The sequence below is a fragment of the Aotus nancymaae genome, unplaced genomic scaffold, assembly GCF_030222135.1.
Source record: "Aotus nancymaae isolate 86718 unplaced genomic scaffold, 86718_ANA_hifiasm-v0.15.2.pri h1tg000020l, whole genome shotgun sequence".
Taxonomy (NCBI): Eukaryota; Metazoa; Chordata; class Mammalia; order Primates; family Aotidae; genus Aotus; species Aotus nancymaae.
In genome coordinates this window covers 27,413,713-27,440,598 of record NW_026988432.1, presented here as the reverse complement: position 1 = coordinate 27,440,598, position 26,886 = coordinate 27,413,713, and the positions used below count along the sequence as shown (strand labels likewise).

At 45.5% G+C, this 26,886-nt stretch overlaps 1 protein-coding gene across 2 annotated transcripts in view; it reads right to left on the bottom strand.

Moving 5' to 3' along the window:
* The window catches only part of MYO5B (myosin VB), a 390,752-nt gene that overhangs the window by 155,324 nt on the left and 208,542 nt on the right, over positions 1 to 26,886 (bottom strand). For both annotated transcript variants that reach the window (XM_064379193.1, XM_012440811.2), the window contains exons 6-10: positions 26,150 to 26,293; positions 23,995 to 24,076; positions 12,252 to 12,359; positions 8,210 to 8,319; positions 2,092 to 2,357 (exon numbers count right to left, since the gene is read on the bottom strand). In XM_064379193.1, the coding sequence (XP_064235263.1) occupies positions 2,092 to 2,357; positions 8,210 to 8,319; positions 12,252 to 12,359; positions 23,995 to 24,076; positions 26,150 to 26,293 (710 nt within the window). The remainder of the gene's footprint in view (positions 1 to 2,091; positions 2,358 to 8,209; positions 8,320 to 12,251; positions 12,360 to 23,994; positions 24,077 to 26,149; positions 26,294 to 26,886) is intronic.

Genomic DNA, 26,886 nt, shown 5'->3' with positions numbered 1-26,886 from the left:
GATTCTCTCCTGTGTGCTCCTTATCAGAAAGGAGGTTTGCCTTTATACTCTGCTCCTTCCTCACTTCTTGGTTGCACTCCTGTTCCCTAAAGGTGCCTCCCTCACTTCCCATATTCTACCCCTGTTTAAATGATCCAGTTCAAATCTTAGCTCCCACATAAAGCTTTCCCGACTGTGCAAGCGTGTCCTCTCCAGCCTTGACACTTGTACAGCATGAAGCATCCAAACTCTCAAATAGACCCTTCCACGATTTCTTCTGATGCCCCTTATGTTACTTAACTCGCACATGAGGCAACTCTTCAGCATGTTCCTGAGGCCTTTGTGCTGTCAGAATTCACAAAGACTGCCTTCTTTCTTCATAGCATGCAACACAGTTCAGTTGGAAACCCAGGGATGAGCAATAAGGGATGAGCAACAGCGTCAGAGGTGTAATCAGGAGAGCCTGTCTGCATGGGGAAGTGGCCGCTTCTAGAGGGGACTGGCCGCTTCTAGAGGGGACTGGCCTTTATTGCAGTCTCAACGTAAGGTGAGTCCCACTGAGTTCCAACCTGCTAAGCAGTTGTTCGCACTAGACTGTCACTGTTCTTATGACGCTTCGCTTCTTTAGGTCTGAATTTCTATTTTAAGACACCATCACTTCTATAATTTAAAGATCCAGGAGGATTTAGTCTATTATTAGCTTAAAGAGGACACGACATTGGTCAGAAAAGAAGCGCAAGGTGGGTTGCAACCCAGTTCGTGTTAACTTCAAACAATTTTAGAAGGATCTGGAAAGAACCTCAGGGACACTGTGCCTCAAAACCTCATTTGAAGCTATAGAAATGAAAGCCCACAGAGGAGCTGTGATCTGTGGAGACTCATTCAGCTGACTGGTGACAGCACTGACAAAAAAAAGTCAGTCTCCTGACGGCTAGGCAAGTACACCTTCACCACGCCATGAAGGCTCTCCCTGCCGAAAATACACTGTTATACGTAACAGTCCTTTCAATCAGGCTGGAATTCTGAAAGGAAGAGAAACCTCAGAAATAACCACACACAACACAAATCTGCATAGCACTGGGCAAAATTATGGTATTAAAATAGCCATCTTGATTGTTATAGTCAATGAGGCCAAATGGCAGATTGAAATAAAACAATACCGAGATACAGAACCTGAATCTAAGTTCCATTTCTCACAGTAAAATCACGTTGGGCAGGTCATTTTCCTTTCTACGCCTTATTTTTATTTATTTATTTTTTTTTGAGATGGAGTCTTGCTCTGTCGCCCAGGCTGGAGTGCTGCGACTCGATCTAGGTTCACTGCAACCTCTGCCTCCCACGTTCAAGCAATTCTCCTGCCTCAGCCTTCCAAGTAGCTGGAACTACAGGCGTGTGCCACCACGCCCGGCTAATTTTTGTAGTTTTAGTAGAGACAGGGTTTCATCATGTTGGTCAGTTGACCTCGATCTCCTGACCTTGTGATCCACCCGCCTCAGCCTCCCAAAGTGCTGGGATTACAGGTGTGAACCACCGCGCCCAGTCTACATTTCACTTTCTCAGTGTAAAAATGGATGATTTCAGGGTTTCTCAGTGGGGGAGTTCCCGGTGTTTGGACAGGTCCATTCTTGCTTGGGGACTGTTCCCCTACATTATGGAACACTAAGCATCCCTGGCCTCAGGTCCCATCATTGTGTCAATTAAAAATAGCCCCGCCTGTAATCGCAGCACTTTTGGAGGCCAAGGCGGGTGGATCACGAGGTCAACAGATCGAGACCATCCTGGTCAACATGGTGAAACCCCGTCTCTACTAATACAAAAAATTAGCTGGGCATGGTGGCGTGTGCCTGTAATCCCAGCTACTCAGGAGGCTGAGGCATGAGAATTGCCTGAACCCAGGAGGCGGAGGTTGCGGTGAGCCAAGATCGCGCCATTGCACTCCAGCCTGGGTAACAAGAGCGAAACTCCGTCTCAAAAAAAAAAAAAAAATAGTCCCGCACATTTTAAACTGTCCTAAGTTTGGAATGACAGCAAGGTCTCCAAGGCCTCCACTGGCTGTAAAGTGCCAGCAGGAAGCCACTCCCAGGTGCAGAGCGAGACAGGTGGCAGGCCTACCCGTAGATGTCCAGGACCCCGATGAAGGAGTGCTGCTTGAGGGAAGTGTGCAGGGCCTTGTTGATGTGCTCCACGACCCAGCTGAACAGCTGCGCATAGATGTGCTTGGCCAGGGCGTTGCGTGCGTTGATCACCTGCTGCAGGGACATGGTCTTGACATAGGTCTCCGAGGTGGTGACTAGCTTGCGATGACACAGCCAGTGCTCCATCTGACTGTGCTCCACCCCTAGCAGTCGGCAGAAGTTGCTTAGGTGTTCATCCCGGGGCTGAGGGAGATAGGGGAGATAGGTTCAGGAGGAGTGTGGGGGACAAGCCGCCCCCCACCAATGTCTTCCACCCTCCTACCCAGAGGGAAAACAAGCCAAACCCAAGGCCTCCCAGTCCTCCAGAATCCCAGCACATCCTCCGCTGCCAGCCCAGCAGGCAGTCAGTCTCTCTCTCTCACACACACATACAAACACACATACACACACACATTCTCTCTCTCTGTGCTAAGTGGAGATGACAGAGCCCATAATAGAACAATGCTCAAACTGATCATCACACACCTACTAATGATCAAATTGCAGAACTTTAAAAACCAAAACATTCTCCATCTTTCTTGTCCCCTCCCTCTATGCCAGGCTGCTGCTGAGCAACTGGTAAGAGGCGAGTCCCTGAGTGCAGGGAGCAGAATGAGAATCAAGAACTTATGAACATGTAATCCATTCAGAGTAATGAGCAGATTCACACCAAATTCAGTTTGCATCCGCTGAGGTCTGCATGCAGTGCTAGACCCACAGCCCAGAAAGCAATTCTCTTCCTCCCTCTTAGAATTCTTCATTTACAGGCATTGCCTTCGACCCACCCCATCTAACCAGCTGTATGCTCAGAAACAACCCCCAGGCTCCTAAGGTAGAGCGGCCCTTCACAGGCACTAGCCATGTCCCTCCCTCAGAAGTCAGTTCCCCACTCTGTAAAGTAACAGGATGGGCCAGATCAATGATTCTCTTCTGGGTGGCTGGCTTAAGTGAGAATCACCTTGAGAAGTTTTTGAAATTGTATGTGATACCAGCAAGTGGTTCAGATGTGCTGGGTGAGAGATAGGTCGAAATGCAATGGATGATGTCGCCCCCAGCACTGACCCTGCACTGTCCTGTGCTTCCAAGCAGGCTTGCTTTCTTCTTAGCCTCAGTGATGCTAAAATCATAGAAACTGAACTATCCTCCCCCAGCAGCAAGTGTTTTAAGAATGTAAGCAAAGTTCATCAGCGTGGAAAGCTAAGATACATGGCAAAAACATGGACCACATCTTGACCTGGGAGGATCATTTGGAACACTCCCACTGATAATACCACACACGCTCAGAGCTTGAAAGACACTGAAACTCCTCCAGTGTGAGGCTCTTTTCATACAGGCAAAAAGCTGAGCTGAGCCCCAGAGAGGTACAACTACTCACCCAGGCCCCCGCCCTATCCCCAGCACAAGGGTTCTTCCACTGTCCTACCCGATGTATCTCCTACCTACCCAGCTGCCTCTAGGGACTATGTGTGAGTCTTGACCCTCATTTACCCAAATACCAATCACATCACCTGGTGTTTGAGTCACTGGAGAGCCACATTTCCCACAGGGTCTTATTTCACCAAAATAAATCAATTTCTCAGAAAATCCCTGCAGCCCACTCAGGGTACCCTGAGAAAGCCTGCTCATCCTTGGAGGCTCCTCTTACCTGCTATTCATTCCCTCATCTGAATCCACCTGGGAAAGCTGATAGCACAGCCTCAAGCCTGCTGGAGAGCTTATTAACACTGCGGCTGAAAGGGAATCCTTCAGAACATGATGTGCCACCTCCTAATCGCCCTAAATTGCTTGTGGGACTCATTTTCTGATGAGGCTGCCTTGTAGGATTTAAATGAGGGCTTAATGAAAATTAACACAGATAACTGTATCATTTCTCCCTTAACACCATGTCCCCAGGCCATTTTTTCCTCTTACGGATATTTAAAATCCATCTGCCCAAAACAGAGTTATAAAATAATAGAACGCCAGAGTGGGAAAGAACCATCCAAAGTCACTAAGGCCAGTGTTTTTCCAATGCAAAGAACATTAGCTGGCTTACCTAACAGAAGGAGAGGATAGCACCAGGTTAAACATAGCTGAACTGGTTTAATACACCATGTAGCACCAAGAGTTAGATATTTTAAGAAGCATTTCTGGAATGTATTTGATCAAAGACTGATTATGCTCTTAAGAAAATGCATTCTAATCCAAAGTCCCTTATTATTCAGATAAAGCTGAGTGAGGCCTCCTGCCTTCTGGTCCAGAGCTCCTAACCCCAGCCTGGCAGGAGAATCAGCTTGGTTTGGGCTGGGTGGGTGTGGAGAAGACCCCATCTTTTTACGCTCAGCAGAGAGTTTCCATGGCTACTTCTCCTGGCCAAGATCCTTTTTCTCTGCAGCCAACCCATCTCCCCCTCCCCTAAACATAAAGCCATATGCGGTATAGTTAAGTGCCTGGGGACTGCTTGGCAGGTGACAAGTTCAGAGGTGGCAAGCATCCAATTTGTTCATCTGACTTATTTCCAAGAAATTCTTAATTGCTAGGCATGGCACTGCAGATGGATTCCCTGACATTTAAGTGGCCTGCCAGCAGCTACCATGACTGCCCAAGACATGCCCACGGGCACCCTTCCCTCCTTGAGGCCTCGCGCTGCGAGTGCAGTGGAGAAAGCGCACGTTAGAGACTTGTCTGATAACCATCCTGGGGACGGCCTTTTATCCACCACAGTGGGGTGGGGCTTGATCTTCTCACGCTCTTCAGACTGTTGATTGAAGGTGCTCACTGAAACTGATGTAGCGTCGTGCAATTACATTTAGGTAGAATTAAATGATGCTAAATCCATTAAAAATAGCCAACATCATAGGTAGCAGATTAGTTTCATGGTCCCATATTGCTAAATGCAAGAAACAAATTGCCTCTGGTGTCCACGCAACTGAATGCTGTTGCATCTCCAAGGTAACCTTGGCAGTCATGGAGCGCATTCTCATGCTTTAATCAAAAATAAAAACTGCTGAGCAGAAGGCAAACTGCTTATGGAAAGACAGCCTTTCCAACAGGAGGCCCCTCCTATGCGCCCACGGAATAAAACACAATCAGAGGGACTCTCAGTAGTAACTACTTAACAATGCATTTCTCAAGCATACACTCTGTGCCTGGCACTGTGCGGGCATCCATGGGGCCCACCAGGCAAGCAGAGGGCAGTCTCCTCCCCAAGGACTTGCAGTCCAGCTGAGGAAGCCAGGCTGGCAGGAGTGAAGGGGACTGAACGCTCCCTGGGCCCTGTCCCACCTTTGCCATGGTCATTCTGACCTCAGAGAAAGAGACTCCTCTCTCTGGGCCTTATTTTTTCTTCCCCTCTACAGCAAGAGGGATGCTCCTAAGGTCCACTCTGGCTATAACAAGGCTGACGCTAGACAAGGACTCTCTCACCACGGGCTCTGTGCTAAAACCTTCCCACGCAGGGCTTTCTGGGATAGATCCTCACCCCAGCACTGAGGCACGTGGTCACCCACACTCCACAGAAGAGGAAACAGAGAGGTTAGAACACTTGCCTGATGTCATACATCCAGCAAGAAGAATCAGGATGTGAACCTTGGCCGTCTTGACTCAGTTTTCGCTGTCCACTAGTTCTCTGTACAGCTCTGATTGCAGAACAATCGCAGACCAGCCTAGACCATAAACCTGAACTCAAATGCCTTCTGGGATTTCCTGCCACCTAGCAGAGAAAGGGCTGCCATATGAGGTAGCACCCAAACCTCAACCTCTCGGGCCTCTTGCCTCTTGCCCCGCATTTACCACCTGCATCCTCCATTTACGCCTCCCTAAGAAGGCCGTGATGTTCCCACCCTCATACCGTCTCCACATAAACTCAGTGGGTACAAGAGGGAGAACAGTGAGCTCAACAGATACAGTCCTAATATACATTCACTTCCCTTCTCAGCTGAACGTCCTGGAGAGGCTGGGTGTGGAGGGCCAACTATAAGATCAGAGACACTTCACTTACAGGCTCAAGCCTTAGTTTTGCAAAGGGGCACTGGCCTCATCCCCCAATGCAGGTAGGTGCCCAGGGACTCTCCAGCCCTGGTTCTCATGCTAACCACCAGCCTCACTAAGATCTCAGAGTTGCTCATTGACTCTTACTCTCCTGTATGCCCCCCATGAGGCCTGGAGAGCCTCCATTATCCATCCATCTACTTCCTGGGTGCCTGGTGAGTGCTGAGCACCACAGTAGATGCTGTGACAGAATAAAGAGCAAGAACTGTCCCTGCCCTCTCAGAGTTTGGAGTCTCACAAAGGAGACAGGTAGGCAGCAAATAATCAGAACACACACACACACACACACACACACACACACACACACACACAAACTATGCTCAGTCCCACAGAGGAGAGGTACACAGCGGTTTAAGAACCCATGATAGAAGATGTGACCCTGTGAAGGGCCTGGGGAGGAGCAGGGTGTTGGGTGGGCTGGAGGTCCATGGACCACAGGGCACATCTATCACCTTTCCTGCATCTTACCACCCTCAGCCAAGCATTGGTCACTGCAGGTATTCCCCATCTCACCTGTCCTTGACACAGAGTACAGCTGCCCTAAGGAACCAGAGGTCATTGACTGAGCTGTGTGCATTGGGAGACACAGATGGTCTGTGCCTTTCTCATCAGGAGAAAGACATCGGGACGATACATCACTGGCCCTAAAGACTCAGACTAGGGGAGGGTCTGTCCTGCATTGGAGGCTCCTCCACCACCCCTGGGCCACAGGTCCTCCTCTGCACATGCCAGCCCCTCCCATGGCATCACTGCTGCCAAGCCCACTGAACCATGCCCCTTCCCCTAATGTGAGCACCCACACAGGTATAGAAGCAGCAGATGTCAGAAACAGCTCCAGGGCACCTAACACTATCAGCATCAACACTTCCTCCTTTCCTACTAGGCCGGGCAGGGGAGCTTCAAGGCTATCACAAGGCTGCAGAGTCCACGCCAGGGATGACAGCAGGCCGAACAGGCCCAGGGGCCCTCTCAAACCCTAATCATGTTCCATTTAGGGAAAATGTCCATGGAAGGATGCACAATGAGCTCTACTGAATCCCAGCTACAGTTCAGGTCTTCCTCTCCCTGAAGACAGGGCCAGTTTGAACTTCTCATTAGCCCCAACTCTAGACACACAGTAGGAGGTTAATTTATGTCCACTCAATTGAAAAAGCATCAGCTTGTGAGCAGCATGGACATGTGTCCTCAGGTAGTGTTGTCTTTTGTATTTTTCCAGTGTCTGGTTATTTAAATTCCAAGTCCCTGGGAGCAAGAATCATACTTTATACCTCCCCAGGACCTCGCCATAAATGGGACAAGAGGTATAGAATAAACAGTTGCAGATTCACCTATTCAAGGTCAGAATACCAGCGTTAGCCTTTCCCAGTACTATTAAATTCCAGAGGGCACAGTAATTGCTGTGGGTGCTATTTCCCTGGTACTTACTCCATCACCCATTCACCCATTTAGACATTTATCTACCACATATCAGCACTACAGTGGACAGCAGGAAAATAAGCTTCATTATGAGCCTTCACGGAGCACTTGACGGCTTGTAGTACTTTCACATGGATGTCTCACTTAACATCCTGCCCTGTGCTGTCAGAATATTGGCAAGGGTTACCACCTGCCTTGTCCACCCAATTAGACTATAAGCCCCTTTGAGATTTGGGCACCACTTACGGTGCCCAGTGCCCTTTCATCTCCTTGCAGCAGGGACCTCAGTCTGGCGCTCAGAAAATACTCAATGGATTGACAACATGTAGAATTCTGTGTACCTCAGGGTGCTTAGGAAATCAACCCAACAAAAAGAATGTATCAAATAGCCACTACATTCCCTGTACTCAGCGAAAGAAATTTGATGGTAGCTGATTATTAAAGGGTTGGCTCTTTTAAAAAATTATCAGCGAGTGAACAGAAACCATTACTGTTAAGAATAAATAACCTATGAGTGTCCCCTAAGTGTAAAGACACATTTCAGTCATATCAAGCTGTAAGAGCAGGGTAACTTGTGTACATTTTATCTCTGGTGTTGGCGTGCAACTTACTGATATACTACAGGAATCACCATCACGCTCAGCCTGAATCTCCACACTTCCAAGGTGCAAGATAGAAGCAATGATCTTAAAAATGCTTATCTGATGGGACTCTCTCACTCCTGGGAAAAAAAAAAAAAAGAATGACACTCAATATCCATGGTCGAATGGTAAGGACATTTTACCCTTTGTAAGGACTTTTTTTTTTTTTAAATAAGGTTTGATTTTCCTTTCTGGCCCGATGACTCCTAAAATGATCCAGGCTCCTCACCAAGTAATTACCACTCACAGTAACAGCTCAAAGGGCAAAGGGGCTCCTCGGACTAAAAAGAAAATATCCTCACTATGATTGTCCTGGCCAAACCAGATGGGTCATGCTACCATTTTAACTTGTTAAAGAGCAAAGGAGAGGCAGCAATCCTGCAGGCTCATTTTGTACTTCATTTCAACCAAATGGATGTTTTTATGAGTTTAATAAGAATGGCCATTTAGCTGCAATCACTTTTTCCCCCAACATAATATCCTGCAAACATCTGTGACACACATCACCAGTGCCAATGAGGGAAGAGGAGGAGAAACTTCTCCTGGGATTGCTGTTCTGGGGCTGGATGGCCAGCTGGCCCCTGGCCATCTCCATATGACAGCAGCAGTTTGCCACACTATATGCACTGTCATATCATAGGCAGAAACACAGACACCAGAACCACTGTGGCGGCAATAACCTGTTGTCAGATTTGTTATTTACCTATACGAATCATCAAAGGTACGGATAATCCTTTCATTTGTGTTTAGCTTGCAAGATACTGGCATTTTCACAAAATGATTCAGACTCATTTTTAAAAGACGACAGCATAATAGAATACCAGTAAACCTACCACTTAGTTTAAGTAGTAGGTTTACTCCCCATTCCTCCCAGCTGCAGTTTTTTTAGGCAATATTTTATTCATGCTTAAAAAAAGTCAATAAAACCTGGATAAAATGGGAGGCATAGATGTGTCATGCTAGGATTAAAAAACTTCCCCAGATAATCTACAAATTGGACGACCCAGGCAAAATTAACTCTAGGCTTTCATGTTAGATGGCCACTACCTTGTAAGCATCATAGATTTAATTTTTTATTTTTATTGTGTAAAGTTTCAAACCATACAAAGAATAACAAAGTAAAAAATACAACGGATCCCTGTTCCTGCTTCATCATTAGACCCCCAGGGCCTAGAACACTGCCTGGAACATAGCAGGTGCTCCGAAACATAAATGGTAGAATGACTGGATTGATGATTGCTACACAGACTGCAAGCACTTGCAGCTGTCTATCACAACATATGCGTCATTCAAATATGTGGTGTTATTAGCCTAGAAATCCCCCCAAAACACCAAAGAATTTAAGCATTCTTGGTTCAGCATAACTGAATAACACCTGGTGAAAGGAAGACAGGTTAAAGCCAGAGGCTGGTATTCCGGACAAGATAGGAAGCTAGAGACTTATGCAGCCCTGCAGCGGGTAAGGCACTGGGCTTTCTTGTCTGAGCTTAGAGTATGTTGCTCTTAAGTCAAGTTCCGTTAAAAGTACTAGACAGGAGGTGGGTGCTGGGACTATCACGGAACAAGAGGGATATATTCTCTAGGCAGTAGCTTTTCTACTCTATCTATTTTTTTGAGACAGGGTCTACCTCTGTTGCCCAGGCTGGAGTCCAGTGGCACAGTCACTGCAGCCTCAAACTCTCGGGCTCAAGCAATCCTCCCACCTCAGCTGCTTGAGTAGCTGGGACTACAGGTGTGCACCAACATGGCTGGCTAATTTGTTTTCATTTTTTGTAGAGACAGGGTGTCCCATGTTGCCCAGAACTCCTGGGTTCAAGCAATCCTCCTGCTTCGGCCTCCCAAGGTATTGGAATTACAGGCATGAGTGACTGTGCCTGGCCTACTTTGTTCACCCTTGAGAACGAATGCTCTGTCAATTTCCAAAGACCTAACCACCCTGTCAGGACAGGAATTTAAGTGGTAGATACAGAGTGAATACTGAATCCTAACAACAGTTAGGATCCTCACACTACACTGATGAGAAAATCCTTTCTTGCTGTGGGATTCTTTGAATAAGTGGTACCTCACACTATGGGAAGCAAAAAATCTAAACAAAAACAAAAATCAATCAATCAAACCTAAGGAGTAAAACAGGGGTTGGCAAACAGTCTGTTTCCATAACTAAAGTTCGTAATTAGTTTTACAAAAGCAATCTGCTTTGAGCATTTAAGTATCCAGCCTCCTTAGAGCCTTGGAGGAAGGAATCCTCTCCTTATATCAGCTTGTGCCCAGTGCCCACACCAGCACTACAAAAGCAGCTGCCAGAGGCCTTCTCCTTTTCCCCAACAAATTCAGAGTAGAATGTATCCTGCACACTGTCAAGTCTTCTCCAAACCTGCCCCTCCAACTCTGGAGACTAAGATGGGCACGTAATGCAGGGGAATTCAGGGGTACCCGTTAACAACTTTTCTCTCAGCTTCAATGCATCCCCTCTTTGCCCTGCTTTATTAAACTGGAGCTGGACCCTGCAAACATTTCTCCTTTAAAGCTTGCTCAATAGGGGCACTTCAGCGATTTGTAAGGCAACAGCACAGGAAGACAATTCCCTTTCTGGTTCTGGTCCTCCATAGCTATCATGATTCATTAGGGAGCCCAGAAACTTCCAGATGAGCTCCAGCTCTGCCCTCAGGCCTGTCTCCCCATCAGCAGTGGCTTCTGAGCAGTTCTGCCCTCCCCCTACACCTTGGGGAATCTGCAGCCTGCTTGTATAAACCAGCTCCAGCCTGCATCCTCTGGGCAAGTTTCTTTATCACATCCTCTTCGAAGTGAACTAAACCTCAGCTGGGGTGGAGGCCTCTCCTACTCAATGGTTCCTTTATTGGCTGTTCTTCCTCCCCTGCCTCAAGGGATAGCAGCTGTCCTTTTGTACCTGCTCCTTCTGGATCTTCTAAAGTCCTCGTTTATCCTTTTTGTAGTCAATCAACTGCTACTGCTGTAATTAACAATTGTTTTTATTAATTTTTCTCTTTTGAAATAACCAGTGTGGTTTGTGTCTCCTGATAGTTCATGGGTATGAAAGACACACCCTATCTATGTAGCAGTTTCCCAGAGAACTGACTGGCTCTGGAAGAGTGGCAAATAAGGGTCTGGTTGCCTCCCCATAGAGAGGTTAGGGTGTGTCCTGTTTGGCCATGTTTTATTTGGACATTGGACAGACCTTCCCTGACCTTCAAAGAACCTAACATGATGCTCTGGGTTAGTCACGTGGCTCAGAAGCCAAACATTCTGTGTCTTTCGGAGAAGGGGCTGGGGAAGACAGAAGTGCCATCTTGAGCCACTTGGGGTTTCAGGCTGACTTCTTCAGCTTTTCTTTTTCTGGCTGCAGGTTCCAGGAATTTAACACTTCAAATTCCCAACTGAGAAAGGCTTACCTTCTGCCTTGCCGCTTTTCCCCAAAAAGTGGCAGGGGAGCAGGGCAACTCCAGTTCTACAGTCCCCACTTCTGCCCCTGAAGGACAGAGAACTTCTCGTTTGAAGGATTCCAATGCTAAAGCTCTGTATGGAAACAGCTGACAGAATTAATGCTGTATGTGTGATGCAGCTGCCAGACCTTCACAGCCTGCTTCCAACTCTGATTTCATGTTGTGGTACCAGGTGCACTGCGTGGGCACAACATTGTGTTCTTTCTGCTAGAGCACACTGAGCTCAGACCACAGCATGAGGAGACGTGGCTACACTTGCTTTGCCTCCACTGGTTCCAACAGCCTGCATGAGTGGAAAGGGATACTGCACAGGGCCTGGGAGAGAGACTCTCAAACCTTATTTTTTATAAAGGCAACAAAGCCAGATTTTAAGTTCTAGAGACTGAGGGTTGGGATGGGTAAGAGAGTAAGATTACATTCACCAGGCGCAAGAGGGCATCCTGCATTAGCTCCTGCAGGTTGTTGGCAAGCACAGTGGGACATCACCTTGCATTCTACCCTCCACGCCATCAGCCCTCAGGGCCTGCTTCCCCAGTTTAGAAGCTCCTTACCTAGGAGTGTGAAGGCTTGTCGAGTCCTCTCAAAATCCTCAGCATCGTCCACACCCTCGATGGAAGTGTCTCCTCCCTGTGATGTATAGAAAAAGTCCTCTGCGCTTGCTGTTGGGACGAGGAAGTAAGGCATGAGGCACTGGAGAATACTTCATCCCGCAGATCATGACCCATGATGATTCTACTCCGTTAGCATGCTATCCCAGACCAGATTTTAGGCCCAGCTGGATGTGAAACTCTAAAATAGTCTTTACCCACAATGGCAAATGGGAGAGAAAACTGAATAGTACAAGAAAATTACATGACATTGACAGAAATGCCCTGCTGTATTTATGTAAAACTGGCAAGGGAAACATGTTAACACAAAAGGCATATACATCACAATTCAATTTAATAGGATTTATCACAGATTTGTTGTTTTTAAAAAGATCTGATACAAGTAAAATGTATCCCCACCCTAGAGCCAGACTTCCATGACTTAATCTCTGTCTGACAAGCTCATGTGACAAATGAGGAACAGTGATGTGCCCAAGGAGAGAAGGCTTTTTTGTTGTTGTTGTTGCTGTTCATTTGTTTTACTAAGTCGGGCACACTTGAACTCTCTGGGCACATGCACAAATGCAGGTTGAGACTCTTACATGTTTGCTCTCATCCCCCAGCTTAATTCGTCTTCAGTCAGGACTCTGGTAACAGCCTAGGGGACAGCTGGTAAGGAGGGGCCCAGGTAGCGTCTTAAAATTCAGAGCCAAGCTTGGCAGAGGACACAAATGCAATAAGCCCTGGGTAGTATCTGCCCTACAAAGAGCATACCAGGATTAGCTCTTAGGAGGGAGGAGGGCTTAGAAGTCAGCATTTAAGGCAAAAATTGCACATAATCGAAGATACCCTTAAAAGTTGCTTAAATCTTTCATGAGATATAGTACCTTGTATGGCATAACCCTGTCTGGTACTTCATGTTCTAAGTGTATAATGTATGGGTTGGATAGGATGTCAAAAGGAGACACTGGCCAATTGCCCTGTTCCCTGAAAACCCTAGTTAAATTCTTTTCCCTTGACCTGAGCATGCAGGGCTGAAACACATCAGTTAAAAGTGCTTAGATGCAGCTTCACTGCAACTCCCAATCTTCCTTCAACACCTGTCCTTCCAAGAATTTCTAAAGTCTCTTTCCTTTCTCCATCCTGATTGCCATTGCCCTTCAGCTCCACTGTCGGAACTGTTGTAAAAGACACTACACCACTCTCTGCTTCTGCACCCGTTCCTTCAAATCCACCTCCAAAAGTCTACTAAATCTAATCATACTACCCGCTCTGCTTAAAGCCCCTTGAGAGGTCCCACTGCTCTCAAGGCCAAGGTCAAACCCTAGGACACCCCCACCCCTGGCTCTTTTGTGAAATGACCACCCTATACTCTGCAGACTCATGGCTTATTCCTTCCCCATCTCTAAGTTCCAGATACACCAGTTTCCTTACTATCATGCACCAGCTCTGCCCTCTGTCCATGCCTTCAATCATCTCTGCATACGTCTCCTTCCTCACCTCTCCCCATTTCCCACCTTGCATCCTATGCTCGAAGCCATACTGAGCTTTGCCCATTCCTCCAGCCCATTATGCATACATGGCCAGGCCCAGCAAAGGAGAGACAGCACTCAACCCTAGACCCCAGTCTGACTACCCAACCTGAGCTATAACTGCTATGTGACACTGCCCACAGGCATGAATAATCAGGATATCAATCGTGCTCTATAAGTGAAGGTTTGCTGGAAGAGTAACAAATTCTGAGGACCAGTGGCCAAGGCACTTCAACTGAGAAAGGAAGGACTGCAGCCTGTACTAACTCACAGCCCCAGCAGAAGCACATTTTAATGACAAAAACCACATCAGATCTTTGCAGAAGATAGCATTTCAGCTCTTTCTTGCCTAATCACTCAGCAAGCTCCAACACAGAGCAATACAACAGTTTCAAAGGATTAATAAAAGTACCAATTATTTTTCCCCTTTACACTCACATTTCAAAGTATCTCATTTGATTATTTTTACAGTGTCCACCTGAAGAAGATCGTCTATATTATTTACTCCCATTTTTCAGAAAGGCAAACTGAGTAACATGGGGCTTTAAGAGGTGCCCAGGGTCACACAGGGTTTGGTCAGGCCTGGGAGCCCATTACTTGATTACCCTATTGTAGAAATTTACCTGTGACATCTCATAATTTTGCCACAAATACAACCTAACTCATCAAATATCAGCCAAATACATCAGAAAGAGTCACCTGAGAGGTCAAAGGAGGAGACTAGACTTCCATATCGGAGGGAAGGCATTTTCAGCATCTTTTGAAGACCCTTCATTGTCAACAGCCCAGGCCCTGCTGCCTGATGTTGCTACGAATCAGATAAACTACCCCACATTCCCAGCTCCAAGTTCCCAAACTCAGGCCCAGCTGGGCAACTTCCTCAGGCTGATGCTCATCACTGCAGGGTCCACCTGGGTCAATTACAGCATTCTCTACTGAATGATCTGAAACCAATCAAAATGATTGTGGTTATATATGCTTTAAGGTCTGCAATCAACTCCATCACATCACTCTCTAGACCCTCTTAATAAGATACATCCAAATGAAACTCAGTCTCCTCTCACCTACTTGGCCTTCCTGGATCTCAGCCCTCCTTTCAGGTCCAGAAAGCTGATCACTGACTATCCTGTCCCAAAGCAATTTCTCTCACCCTCCAATTTAGGTCTCTCTCTTTACCAAGAATTCCCAAGGAGAAATGTACCATAAACCTATTAACTAGTTCAACAGGCAGAGATCGGATCAGGCAGTCAACAGAACACAGAGAAGGTGAACCCAGTGATTAGAGCACCAGACCATCAAGGTGATGAGCTTGCACTTCACCTAGGGAGGCTATGCTCTGACCTGTGCAAGGCCAGAGAAGTTGTTTATAAAACTGTATCCATACAACTATGGAAGTAAAAAAAGAAGGAAAGAAATTTACTTCTTATCCCCTAAAGGTTGTATTTAAGGGAAAATGGGCCTGTTACAACAGGATGTAACACCAGAAACTGGTGTATCTGGAACACAAAGACGGAGAGGGAATAAGCCAAGCCGCATTTTTCTGTGAGTGGAAGGCAGGGGGCAGCTACTTCACAAAACGGCCAGGAGGTTATTCTAGGATACTGACCTTGGCCTATATGGTTTTTACCATTGTTTATTCACACCTTAACAAATTATTCACTGGACTTTTCAAAAAAATCTCTACTTGAGGTCATTTTAAATGCAATGGCCCACTGACAGTGGGACAGAAGAGTGTGGATGACTGGATACAAACCTGCACCCTCCATCCTCAGACAAATATATAAAATGTATGCCAAGCCAAGGGGTCTTGCAGAGACTTGTGTGCATATGAATTGAATGTTTTGGGTGAAGAAGAGGAATAAGGATACAAAGCAAGTCTAAATTATCAGTTAGAGCCCTGGGCTAGTTTATAGATTTGCTTTTTTCAGCTACTCTACCAGGGTTATCAGTGGACCTAAATGTCAAGCTTCAGAGATCACAGCTGATCCACCCATGAGGCCGAGGATCAGCCTGACACCAGAGCACAAGTGCTTATCAGAGGCTCTTGCTTCACTCCAAAATATTCTCAGAGGGCATATGCAGGTGAAACAGCAGAAAAAAACTTATCAAATTGGGTAGTTTTCGAGCACTGCAGCCTGGGGACCAAGACGTATGTACCTTGCAGAGGCAGGAAATAAGAGGAAATAATTTTTTTAAATTTTACTTTAGGTTTTGGGGTACATGTACAGGTCATGCAGGGTTTTTGCATGGGTGTATACATAACCAGGTGGTTTGCTGCCTCTATTCGCCCTTCGACTATATCCGGCATTTCTCCCCATGTTATGCCTCCCCACCTCCCGCTGTCCCTCCCCTAGCCCCTCCACCAAATGCCCCCAGTGTGTGATGCTCCTCTCCCTGAGTCCACATGTTCTCATTGATCAACACCCACCTATGAGTGAGAATATGCAGTGTTTGGTTTTCTGTTCTTGTGTCAGTTTGCTGAGAAAGATGGTTTCCAGATTCATCCAAGTCCCTACAAAGGACACAAACTCATCGTATGGCTGCATAGTACTCCATGGTGTATATGTGTCACATTTTCTTTGTCCAGTCTATCATTGATGGGCATTTGGGTTGGTTCTAGGTCCTTGCTATTGTACACAGGGCTACAATAAACATATGTGTGCATGTGTCTTTACAGTAGAACGATTTATAGTTCTTTGGGTATATACCCAGTAATGGGATTGCTGGGTCAAATGGAATTTCTATTTCTAGATCCTTGAGAAATTGCCACACTGTCTTCCACAATGGTTGAGCTAATTTACACTCCCACCAACAGTGTAAAAGCGTTGCTATTTCTCCACATCCTCTCCAGCATCTGTTGTCTCCAGACTTTTTAATGATCGCCATTCTAACAGGCGTGAGATGGTATCTCAATGTGGTTTTGATTTGCGTTTCTCTAATGACCAGTGATCATGAGCATTTTTTCATATGTTTGTTGGCCTCATATATGCTTCTTTAGAAAAATGTCTGTTCATATCCTTTGCCCACTTTTGAATGGGCTTCTTTTTTTCTTGTAAATCTGTTTTAGTTCTTTGTAGATTCTGGATATTAGCCCTTTGTCAGATGGGTAGACTGCAAAAATTTTTTTCCCATTCTGTTGGCTGCCTGTTTGCTCTAATGATGGTTTCTTTTGCTGTACACAAGCTCTGAATTTTAATTAGATGCCATTTATTCATCTTGGCTTTTGTTAGCATTGCTTTTGGTATTTTAGTCATGAAGTCCTTGACTATGCCTATGTCCTGGATAGTTATGCCTATGTTTTCTTCTAGTGTTTTTATGGTGTTAGGCTTTATATTTAGATCTTTAATCCATCTGGACTTAACTTTAGTGTCAGGTGACAGGAAGGGGTCCAGTTTCTGCTTTCTGCACACTGCTAGTCAGTTTTCCAAATACCATTTATTAAACATAGAGTCCTTTCCCCATTGCTTGTTGTTGTCAGGTTTGTCAAAGATCAGAATGGTTGTAGATCTGTGGTGTTGCTTGCTTCTGAGACCTCTGTTCTGTTCCATTGGTCTATATCTCTGTTTCGGTACCAGTACCATGCTGTTTTGATTACTGTAGCCTTGTAGTATAGTTTGAAGTCAGGTAGTGTGACGCCTCCAGCTTTGTTCTTTTTGCTTAGGATTGTTTTGGCTATGTGTGCTCTCTTATGATTCCATATGAAGTTTAAAGTGGTTTGTTCCAGTTCTGTGAAGAAGGTCATTGGTAGCTTGATGGGGATAGCATTAAATCTATAAATTACTTTGGGCAGCATGGCCATTTTCACGATATCGATTCTTCCTAACCATGAGCATGGAATGTTTTTCCATCTGTTTGTGCCCTCTCTTATTTCCTTAAGCAGTGGTTTGTAGTTCTCCTTGAAGAGGTCCTTTACATCCTTTGTTAGTTGTATTCCTAGGTATTTTATTCTCTTTGTAGCAATTGTGAATGAGAGTTCGCTCTTGATTTGGCTCTCTGTTATTGGTATATAGGAATGCTTGTGATTTCTGCACAATGATTTTGTATCCTGAGAATTTGCTGAAGTTGCTTATCAGTTTGAGAAGATTTTGGGCTGAGAAGATGGGATCTTCTAAATATATAATCGTGTCATCTGCAAATAGAGACAGTTTGACTTCCTCCTTTCCTAGTTGAATACACTTTATTTCTTTTTCTTGCCTGATTGCTCTGGCTAGAAATTCCAATACTATATTGAATAGAAGTAGTGAGAGAGGGCATCCTTGTCTAGTGCCTGATTTGAAAGGGAAATCTTCCAGCTTTTACCCATTCAGTATGATATTGGCTGCAGATTTTTCATAAATAGCTTTTATCATTTTATGATATGTTCCATTAATACCTAGTTTATTGAGAGTTTTTAGCATGAAGGGCTGTTGAATTCTGTCAAAGGGCTTCTCTGCCTCTATTGAGATAATCATGTGGTTTTTGTCTTTGGTTCCATTTATGTGATGGATTATGTTTATGGACTTGCATGTGTTGAACCAGCCTTGCATCCCCAGGCTGGGGATGAAGCCTACTTGATCATGGTGGATAAGCTTTTTGATGTGCTGTTGCAATCGATTTGCCAGTATTTCATTGAAGATTTCTGTGTCGATGTTCGTCATGGATATTGGCCTGAAGATTTCTTTTTCAGTTGAGTCTCTGCCTGGTTTTGGTATCAGGATGATGTTGGTCTCATAAAATGAGTTAGGGAGGATTCCCTCTTTTTGTACTGTTTGATATAGTTTCAGAAGGAATGGAACCAACTCCTCTTTGTACATCTGGTAGAATTCAGCTGTGAACCTATCTGAACCTGGACTTCTTTTGGTTGGTAGGCTATTGATTGCTGCCTCTACTTCAGTCCTTGTTATTGGTGTATTCAGGGTTTCAACTTCCTCCTGGTTTAGTCTTGGTAGAGTACAAGTGTCCAGGAATTTATCCATTTCTTCCTGGTTTACTGACTTATGTGCATAAAGTTGTTTGTAGTAATCTCTGATGGTAGTTTGTATTTCTGTGGGATCAGTTTTGATATCACCTTTATCTTTTTTATTGTATCTATTTGATTCTTCTCTCTTTTTTTATTAGTCTGGCTAGCGGTCTATTTTGTCGATCTTTTAAAAAAACCAGCTCCTGGATTTATTGATCTTTTAAAGGATTTTTGTGTCTCTATCTCTTTCAGTTCAGCTCTTTAGTTATTTCTTGTCTTCTGCTAGCTTTTGAGTATTTTTTTTTTAATCTTGCTCCTCTAGCTCTTTCAATTTTGATGATGGAGTGTCAATTTTAGATCTTTCCTTGTTTCTCATGTGGGCATTTATTGCTATAAATTTCCCTCTCAACACTGCTTTAAAGGTGTCCCAGAGATTCAGGTAAGTTATGTCTTCATCCTAATTGGTTTCAAAGAGCATCTTTATTTCTGCCTTCATTTCATTGTTTATCCAGTCAACACTCAGAAGCAAGTTGTTCAGTTTCCAAGTGGTTGTGCAGATTTGAGTGTGTTTCTTAATCCTGAGTTCTAATCTGATTGCGCTATGGTCTGATAGACTATTTGTTGTGATTTCATTCTTTTGCATTTGCTGAGGAGTGATTTGCTTCCAATGATGTGGTCAATTTTGGAGTAAGTGCAATGCGGTGCTGAGAAAAATGTGTATTCTGTGGATTTGGGGTGGAGCGTTCTGTATATGTCTATTAGGTCCGCTTGATCCAGCTCTGCATTCAAGTCCTGGATGTCCTTGTTAATTTCTGTCTCACTGATCTGTCTGATATTGACAGTGGAGTTTGAAGTCTCCCACTATTATTGTGTGGGAGTCTAGATCTCCTTTTAGGTCGTTAAGAATTTGTTTTATGTATCTGGGTGCTCCTGTGTTGCCTATATATTTAGGAGAGTTAGCTTTTCTTGTTGGATTGATCCTTTCACCATTATGTAATGCCCTTCTTTGTCTCTTTCGATCTTTGTTGGTTTCAAGTCCGTTTTATCAGAGACTAGGACTGCAACCCCTGCTTTTTTTGTTGTTCTCCATTTGCTTGGTAAACCTTCTTCAATCCCTTTGAATCTACGTGTGTCTTTGTATGTGAGACGGGTTTCCTGAATACAGCACACTGATGGGTCTTGACTTCTTATCCAGTTTGCCAGTCTGTGTCTTTTGGTTGGGGTGTTTAGGCTTTTTACATTCAATGTTAATATTGTTATGTGTGAATTTGATCCTGCCGTTTTGTTACTGGCTGATTTTCTTGCCCGTTAGCTGACTCATTTTCTTCATTGCATTTTTGGTCTTTGCCATTTGGTGTGCTTTTGCAGTGGCTCGTACTTGTTCCTTTCTGTGCTTAGTGTTTCTTTCAGGAGCTCTTGTAGGGCAGGTCTGGTGGTGATGAAATCTCTCAGTAATTGCTTGTCCATAAAGGATTTTATTTCTCCTTCACTTATGAAGCTTAGTTTGGCTAGATATGAGATTCTGGATTGAAAGTTCTTTTCTTTAACGATGTTGAATATTGGCCCCCATTCTCTTCTGGCTTTTAGGGTTTCTGCTGAGAGATCTGCTGTGAGTCTGAATGGCTTCCCTCTGTGGGTGACCTGACCTTTCTCTCTGGCTGCCGTTAGCATTTTTTCCTTCATTTCAACCCTGGTGAATCTGATGATTATGTGCCTTGGGTTGCTCTTCTTGAGGAATATCTTTGTGGAGTTCTCTGTATTTCTTGGATTTGAATGTTGGACTGCCTTGCTAGGCTGGGGAAGTTCTCCTGGATAATATCCTGGAGAGTATTTTCCAGCTTGGATTCATTCTCCCTGTCATATTCAGGTACACTGATCAAGCATAGACTAGGTCTTTTCACATAATCCCATATTTCTTGGAGGCTTTGTTCATTTCTTTTCACTCTCTTTTCTGTTGTCTTGCCTTCTCTTTTTATTTCATTGAGTTGATCTTCAATCTTTGATATACTTTCTTCTGCTTGATCGATTTGGCTATTAAAACTTGGGTTTGCTTTACGTAGTTCTTGTGCTGTGTTTTTCAACTCCATCAAGTCGTTTATGTTCTTCTCTAAAGTGGTTATTTTAGTTAGCATTTTGTCTAACCTTTTTTCAAGGTTTTTGGTTTCTTTGCATTGAGTTAGAACGTGTTCCTTTCGCTCAGAAAAGTTTGTTATTATCTACCTTCTGGAGCCTGTTTCTGTCAATTCATCACACTATTTCTCAGTCATGTTGTGTTCCCGTGTTGCTGAGGAGTTGTGATCCCTTGAAGGAGAGGAGGTGTTCTGGTCTTTGATGGTTTCATCTTTTTTGTGCTGGTTTTCTCCCCATCTTTGTGGATTTCCCTGCTTTGATCTCAAGGAGCTGCTTGATCAGGTCGCTTGTCTGCCTGTTGAGGTGCTACTTGGTTTCTAGGGACTCCTTCAGGTTACTAGGTAAGCTCCCTGTGTCTTTTTTGTTTACACTGGGCCTGTGTCTTCCGCTGACCTGAAGGTGCTGCTGGTTAGTCAAGAACACCATCCTGTTGCTACGTAGGCTTCCTGTACTTTTTGTTAAAACATGAAGCCTAGTCCCGCCTCTTTAATGGTGGGTTGTCTTTCCTCCACAGGACTGGATCATTTAGGGTTCAGCTCAGACTGAGGCACTGGCTGCGTAACCTGCTACAGTTAGTGCTTCAGCCCTCTGTGGTTTATGGGGGAGGGTGGGAGGGTAGAGACCCGCCCGCACTGTCTTTCTCCCCGTTTTCAGCTCCCCCTCTATCTGGTCATGGGGGAGGGGTCTGCCCAGCTGCTCCATCTGTCTCCCTGCTTTCAGCTCCCTCTCTCTCCGGGCAGGGGGAGGGGGCAATAGCTCAATCCACAGGCTCTCCTGGCTGGCTTATGGGCTTATGCATTTGCTTAGATCTGTGCACCAATCCGGGACAGTGTCCTGGATTATTATTCAACTCTTCGCTTGTAATTCCTGGTGCTTGACTGGCAAAGATCCCCTGTTCTGTATGTTGCTGAGGCTTTGGGGGAAATGATGTCTATGGACCACAGTGCCAGAGGGAGGGCCTCGGACTCACCGGTCAGATGCACTTTCTGGGTGAAGTGGCACCCCTCCCCGTCTCAGTCTGCCCTGCTTGGGCTTTGCTCACCGTCCAACCAGACCCGTTGAAATGCACCTGGTACCTTGGTTGGAGCTAGAAGATCTCTTGATTTCTGCATCTCTCTTGCTGGGTGTCGTGCACCAGAGTTGTGTCTATTCAGCCATCTTGACTCCCTCCCAGAGAAATCATTTTTAGCTTCAACACAACTCCAAACAAAAAAAAAAAATTAGGAGGATTTCTTCCCCATTACCTTAGAGTTACAATTGGGACAAGTGATCCAAACCATCCAGGTATGTCTTGCCAGTATTTATTTTCTATAAAACTAACCTGAGGGGTAAAAAAAAAATCATCTCCTGTAAGTTGGTCCTGAAAAGCCCTGCTGGGTCTTTTTTCTGCTCTGGGAAGGCAAGAGGAGGATGGCAGTGGCCCCTAATGTGGATGCATACGTGGCTGCCTGAGACTGACAGCCACCCTCAGAGCCACAGGCTCCAGCTCAGGACGGTGTGCAAAGAGTGCTCAGCATCTGTTCTGCTTAGCAGGAACATGCACTCCTTGTCCTCAAGGATTTTATCATGTTCCTGGGAAAAGCAGACTTGCAAGCACTCAACAGCTGGAGAACAGGACAAAACTAGCAGTGGATGCCAGCCAGAGTTTTCTCCCTGGGGTTCCAATCTAAATATTACTTCCCAGAGGGAGCCTCCCGGCCCTCCTCAGCTCTGCTTCCTTCAGCACAGCCCTTATCACTCTGTTTCATAATTGACAAGCTTGGCAGGGTAGGACCCACAACTATTTTGCTCATTGCTGCATCCCTGGGGCCTAACATGGCCTCAATAGGGTTTGACAAACAAATGAAAGAATTATTGCTAAGTTGCATGGTACAAGTCTTGAAGATACAGCAATTCATAAGCATGGTACAAGCCTTGAAGATACAGCGATCCATAAGAGTTACGAGGGCAGACCTGTGCTGAAAGCACTTGATGGATTTTAGCTACTAGGAGCACAGATGGGTCTGGTGCTGGATCCTTAGGATGGCCAGGACTTAGATCAGGGACAGCTGGGCCTCAGGAGTCTGGTTTTTTGCACAGCTGCACAAAAACCAACTACCCTGTGTAGACACCCAGACCTTCATACCATCTGCTAGTATTGGACCTCCCCACACATCCCAAAACACCGACAGCAGGACAGGGACAGGAAGCATGGCAGACACTAAGACACTGCTGGGCCCAAGGCTTGCCCTCCTCATACACATGGGCCTGAAGACTCAGCAGCAAATATCAGTCAGAACCCCATAATGCCCCACACAGAGAAGGGCCAAAAGTTCCAGACCCAAGGAGAGCTGCTCTGTGGTATAAGGTCAAGAACTAAAGGCTGCTCACTACTCTGCTGGCTCCACATCAACACCTCAAAGCAAATGAAACTTGCTAACACCGCTCAGGAAACAGCAGGAGTGGAAACCAAGGGTGGTGTTCATCTGATGGGGACGACAACAAGGTGACTTATCCCCTCAGCCTCTTGGAGAGGCACTTTGGGTTGCTCCATCTCTCTCCCTCCAGTGAGAATGTGCTAGAAGCTTCCATGCCAGTCCAGGAGAGATCACACAGCCTGGCGGTTGAGTCTCACATGCCAAAGCCCCCTCTCATCCTCTGTGGCCATGCCATACTGCATCCATATGGCTCTAGAGCCACCCCCACTTTACCCGTGCTTTATCCTCACCCCTGTCTCTGCTCAATCCTTAACTATGAGTTAAAACATGCTAGATATGATTATATGATGTATATTACCTTTATCTCTAGATCCTTATGGTTGGGACACATTTCCTATGATGCATGAAGTGCAAACATCTTTCAAAGTAATAATGCATGCAAAGACTTTCATGTCATGCCAAACTCTTTTCCACCCCTGCTTCTTATCCTCTCATACACTTTCTGGGCCAGGTAGACTGAGTATAATTAACTAATAGAGCAGTGAAATTTAGAGAGGCCTAGGAGTTATGGCCATATAAGAGGCAGACCAGAGACAAGAACCCATGATGGAGGGCTTTGAGCAGAGACCCCAGCTATGTACCCACTAAAGCACAGCCCATCCCAGATAGGCATACACCTGTTAACTTACTTAGTGCAAGCTCTTTAAATTCTGGAAGGCCAGCAGCAGCACAGAGCTGGTAAAAGATGTGGTAGTTCCTCTCATCGTCTGCCTGGAGGGGGAAGAAGTGAAGCAGTTTTAGGGCAGTGACCTCTAAGATCGTTCGCTCTGCCCTGTAATCCCAGGGTGCTCCAGGTGGTGGAGGCTGAGCCCACTCGTCAATGATTTCCTCCACACCTCTGCCACCTTTAATTCCCACCTCCTGACTTTCTGTTCACTCTTATGGGGCCCCTTCCTTCCAATCTGAGGGTTTACACCTCTTGACTTACGCAAAAGCATGTATGCATTTTCTTTTTTCCTTCTATATAGAACATCATTGTGCTTCCACAAATGGTGAGTCAGTCAATCAACAAATATTTATTCAGTCTTCTGTGCTGCTTGGCTGATGTCCTATAGATTGTCAGTTCCCTTCTGTGAGCTCCCATTCTCCTTTGGGAGACTCAGAGCCAAGTGGAAGCTGTGCTTGCCCATCAGGTCAGGCTGGGCAGTCAGGAAAGACCCGCGAGTAAGGCAGGATGTCTGGGGGACACCTGCAGCTGGACTGGCCTCACACTGGTACAGTGGGCCTGGGGGTTGTGATTCAGGAGGCCTGAGAAAAGAGAGCTAAGGAAGAAGGAAACTCCAGGGGCGTCCAGGAAAGAGCCATGAGCAACACATCGGACCCACACCCAACCCAGCGAGCTGCTCCCTTGACTGTGGTGTAAAGAAGGATGGGGGGATTATCAAGCCAACCTGTGAGGTGCAGAGAAAACACAGGCAAAAGCATGAGGAGCTGGTTAAAAAATTCATTAGATGTTTGCTAAGTATCAGCATGGAGATGTCACCAAGAAACAAACAGCTGAGGCGATTCTGAGGTCTCCTTAAAGGCAGCTGAAGCATGAGGACCAGGAAGCCATTTAATCCAAGGCAAGAATCTGCCACAGACTCAAACCAGGACCTGAACCATCATCTTGGTTCAGTGATGGGAGGGCAAAGGGAGCTGGAGGAGGACTTTTGTTGGTGTTGCGAGTTGTGCCGACTCCACCAAAGTCAGGGTGGAGGTAGGAAAGGATTACTAAGAGGCAAAGATTAGCTAGCAAGAGGAAATTAAAGGTAAGCAAAGAACAGTGAAGAATCAAGTCAGATAAAAAGTGGGACATCTGGGCGTTGAACAAAGATAACACGTGGACACAGAGGAAAACTTCACACGTCAGGGCCTGCTGGAGGTTGAAGGGCTAGGGGAGGGACAGCATTAGGAGAAATACCTAATGTAGATGACGAGTTGACAGGTGCAGCAAACCACCGCAGCACGTGTATACCTCTGTAACAAACCTGCACGTTCTGCACGTGTATCCCAGAAATTAAAGTATAATTTTTAAAAAGTGGGATATCCACTTATTTGAAAAGAAAACCAACTAGGTAGCCAAATAAATCTATTTTTTTTTTTTTTTTTTTTGAGATGGAGTTTCGCTCTTGTTACCTAGGCTGGAGTGCAATGGCACGATCTCGGCTCACCGCAACCTCCGCCTCCTGGGTTCAGGCAATTCTCCTGCCTCAGCCTCCCGAGTAGCTGGGACTACAGGTGTGCTCCACCATGCCCAGCTAATTTTTGTATTTTTTAGTAGAGACGGGGTTTCACCTTGTTGACCAGGATGGTCTCGATCTCTTGACCTCATGATCCACCCGCCTCGGCCTCCCAAAGTGCTGGGATTACAGGCGTGAGCCACCGCGCCCGGCCGTAAATCTATTTTTTTAAAACATACTAAATAAGGAGGTTTCAGGAAAACTAAAACCCAGACTGTATTTATGACATTCTCCTGATAAGACTTTAAAATCCATAAGGAAAAGGTCTGTTTTGTCCTTTACTGTATCTTTGGTGTCTAGGACATGGCTAACACATAATAGGCATTCAATCTGTTTGTTGATTGAATCTAAAAACAGTACTGTATGAAAATTTTTGAGACCTAACGCCTATACCATCTGAATGAACACATACTAATGAAAGATAAGCACCAAAAGAACAAGTACACTCAATTCCAGGCTCACAAGATGAGATTCTCTTTGGGCCCAGAGAGTGGGGCAGGGAGCAGAAGTGAGGTCACTGTCCACGGGAAAGACACAAAAGGGCTCAAGTCCTCCCACTCACCTGGAAGACCACTCTGGACTTCTCCAAGAGGTAGGTCCTCATATTGGCCCCAATGATGTGGTACCTTTTGTCAAAGCCAATCTGGATGTACTTGCCGAAACGGCTGCTGTTGTCATTGCGGGTGGTCTTAGCATTTCCAATGGCCTGCACGGACCAAACAAACAAAGGCATGAAAAGAAAAAAGAGGGCTTTCTTGATTTCAGGATTGTATGCTTGTGGCAGCATGTGTCCCCTTTCTCTTCCTTACTTACAGAAACCCTCTGTTCTTGGGATGACAATAAGCTGAGCTAAAAAACAAAATAAAAACGCGAAACTCTTCATTTTCCAGCCTCTTAACTCCTGAGGATGGCCAATGAGAGTAATCAGTTCATTGGTGGGCTCTTCAAATTGCACCTAGGTGCAGTAGAAGGTGCATCCCACTGTCCCTCTTCTTTTCCTCCTCCTTTCTTGACTGGAATGCACATGTGATGGCACCAGCTATAGCAGTCATCTTGAAACCATGAGGAAAAGGCCTAAAGAGTCATAGATACCTTAGCTGTGACATCCTTGAGCCGCTAAACCAATGCCAGTGCCCACTAGCTCTGAACTTTCTGGAAAAAACAAACAAAGCTTCCTGTGCCTAACACACTTTGATCAGTTCTAAATGAGGAGGCAGTCAAAGGTCACTCCCAACTGGTAAACGATACCTTCCTAGCAACAGGCCACAAATTGATACTCCTTCTCACCCCAGGAAGCCA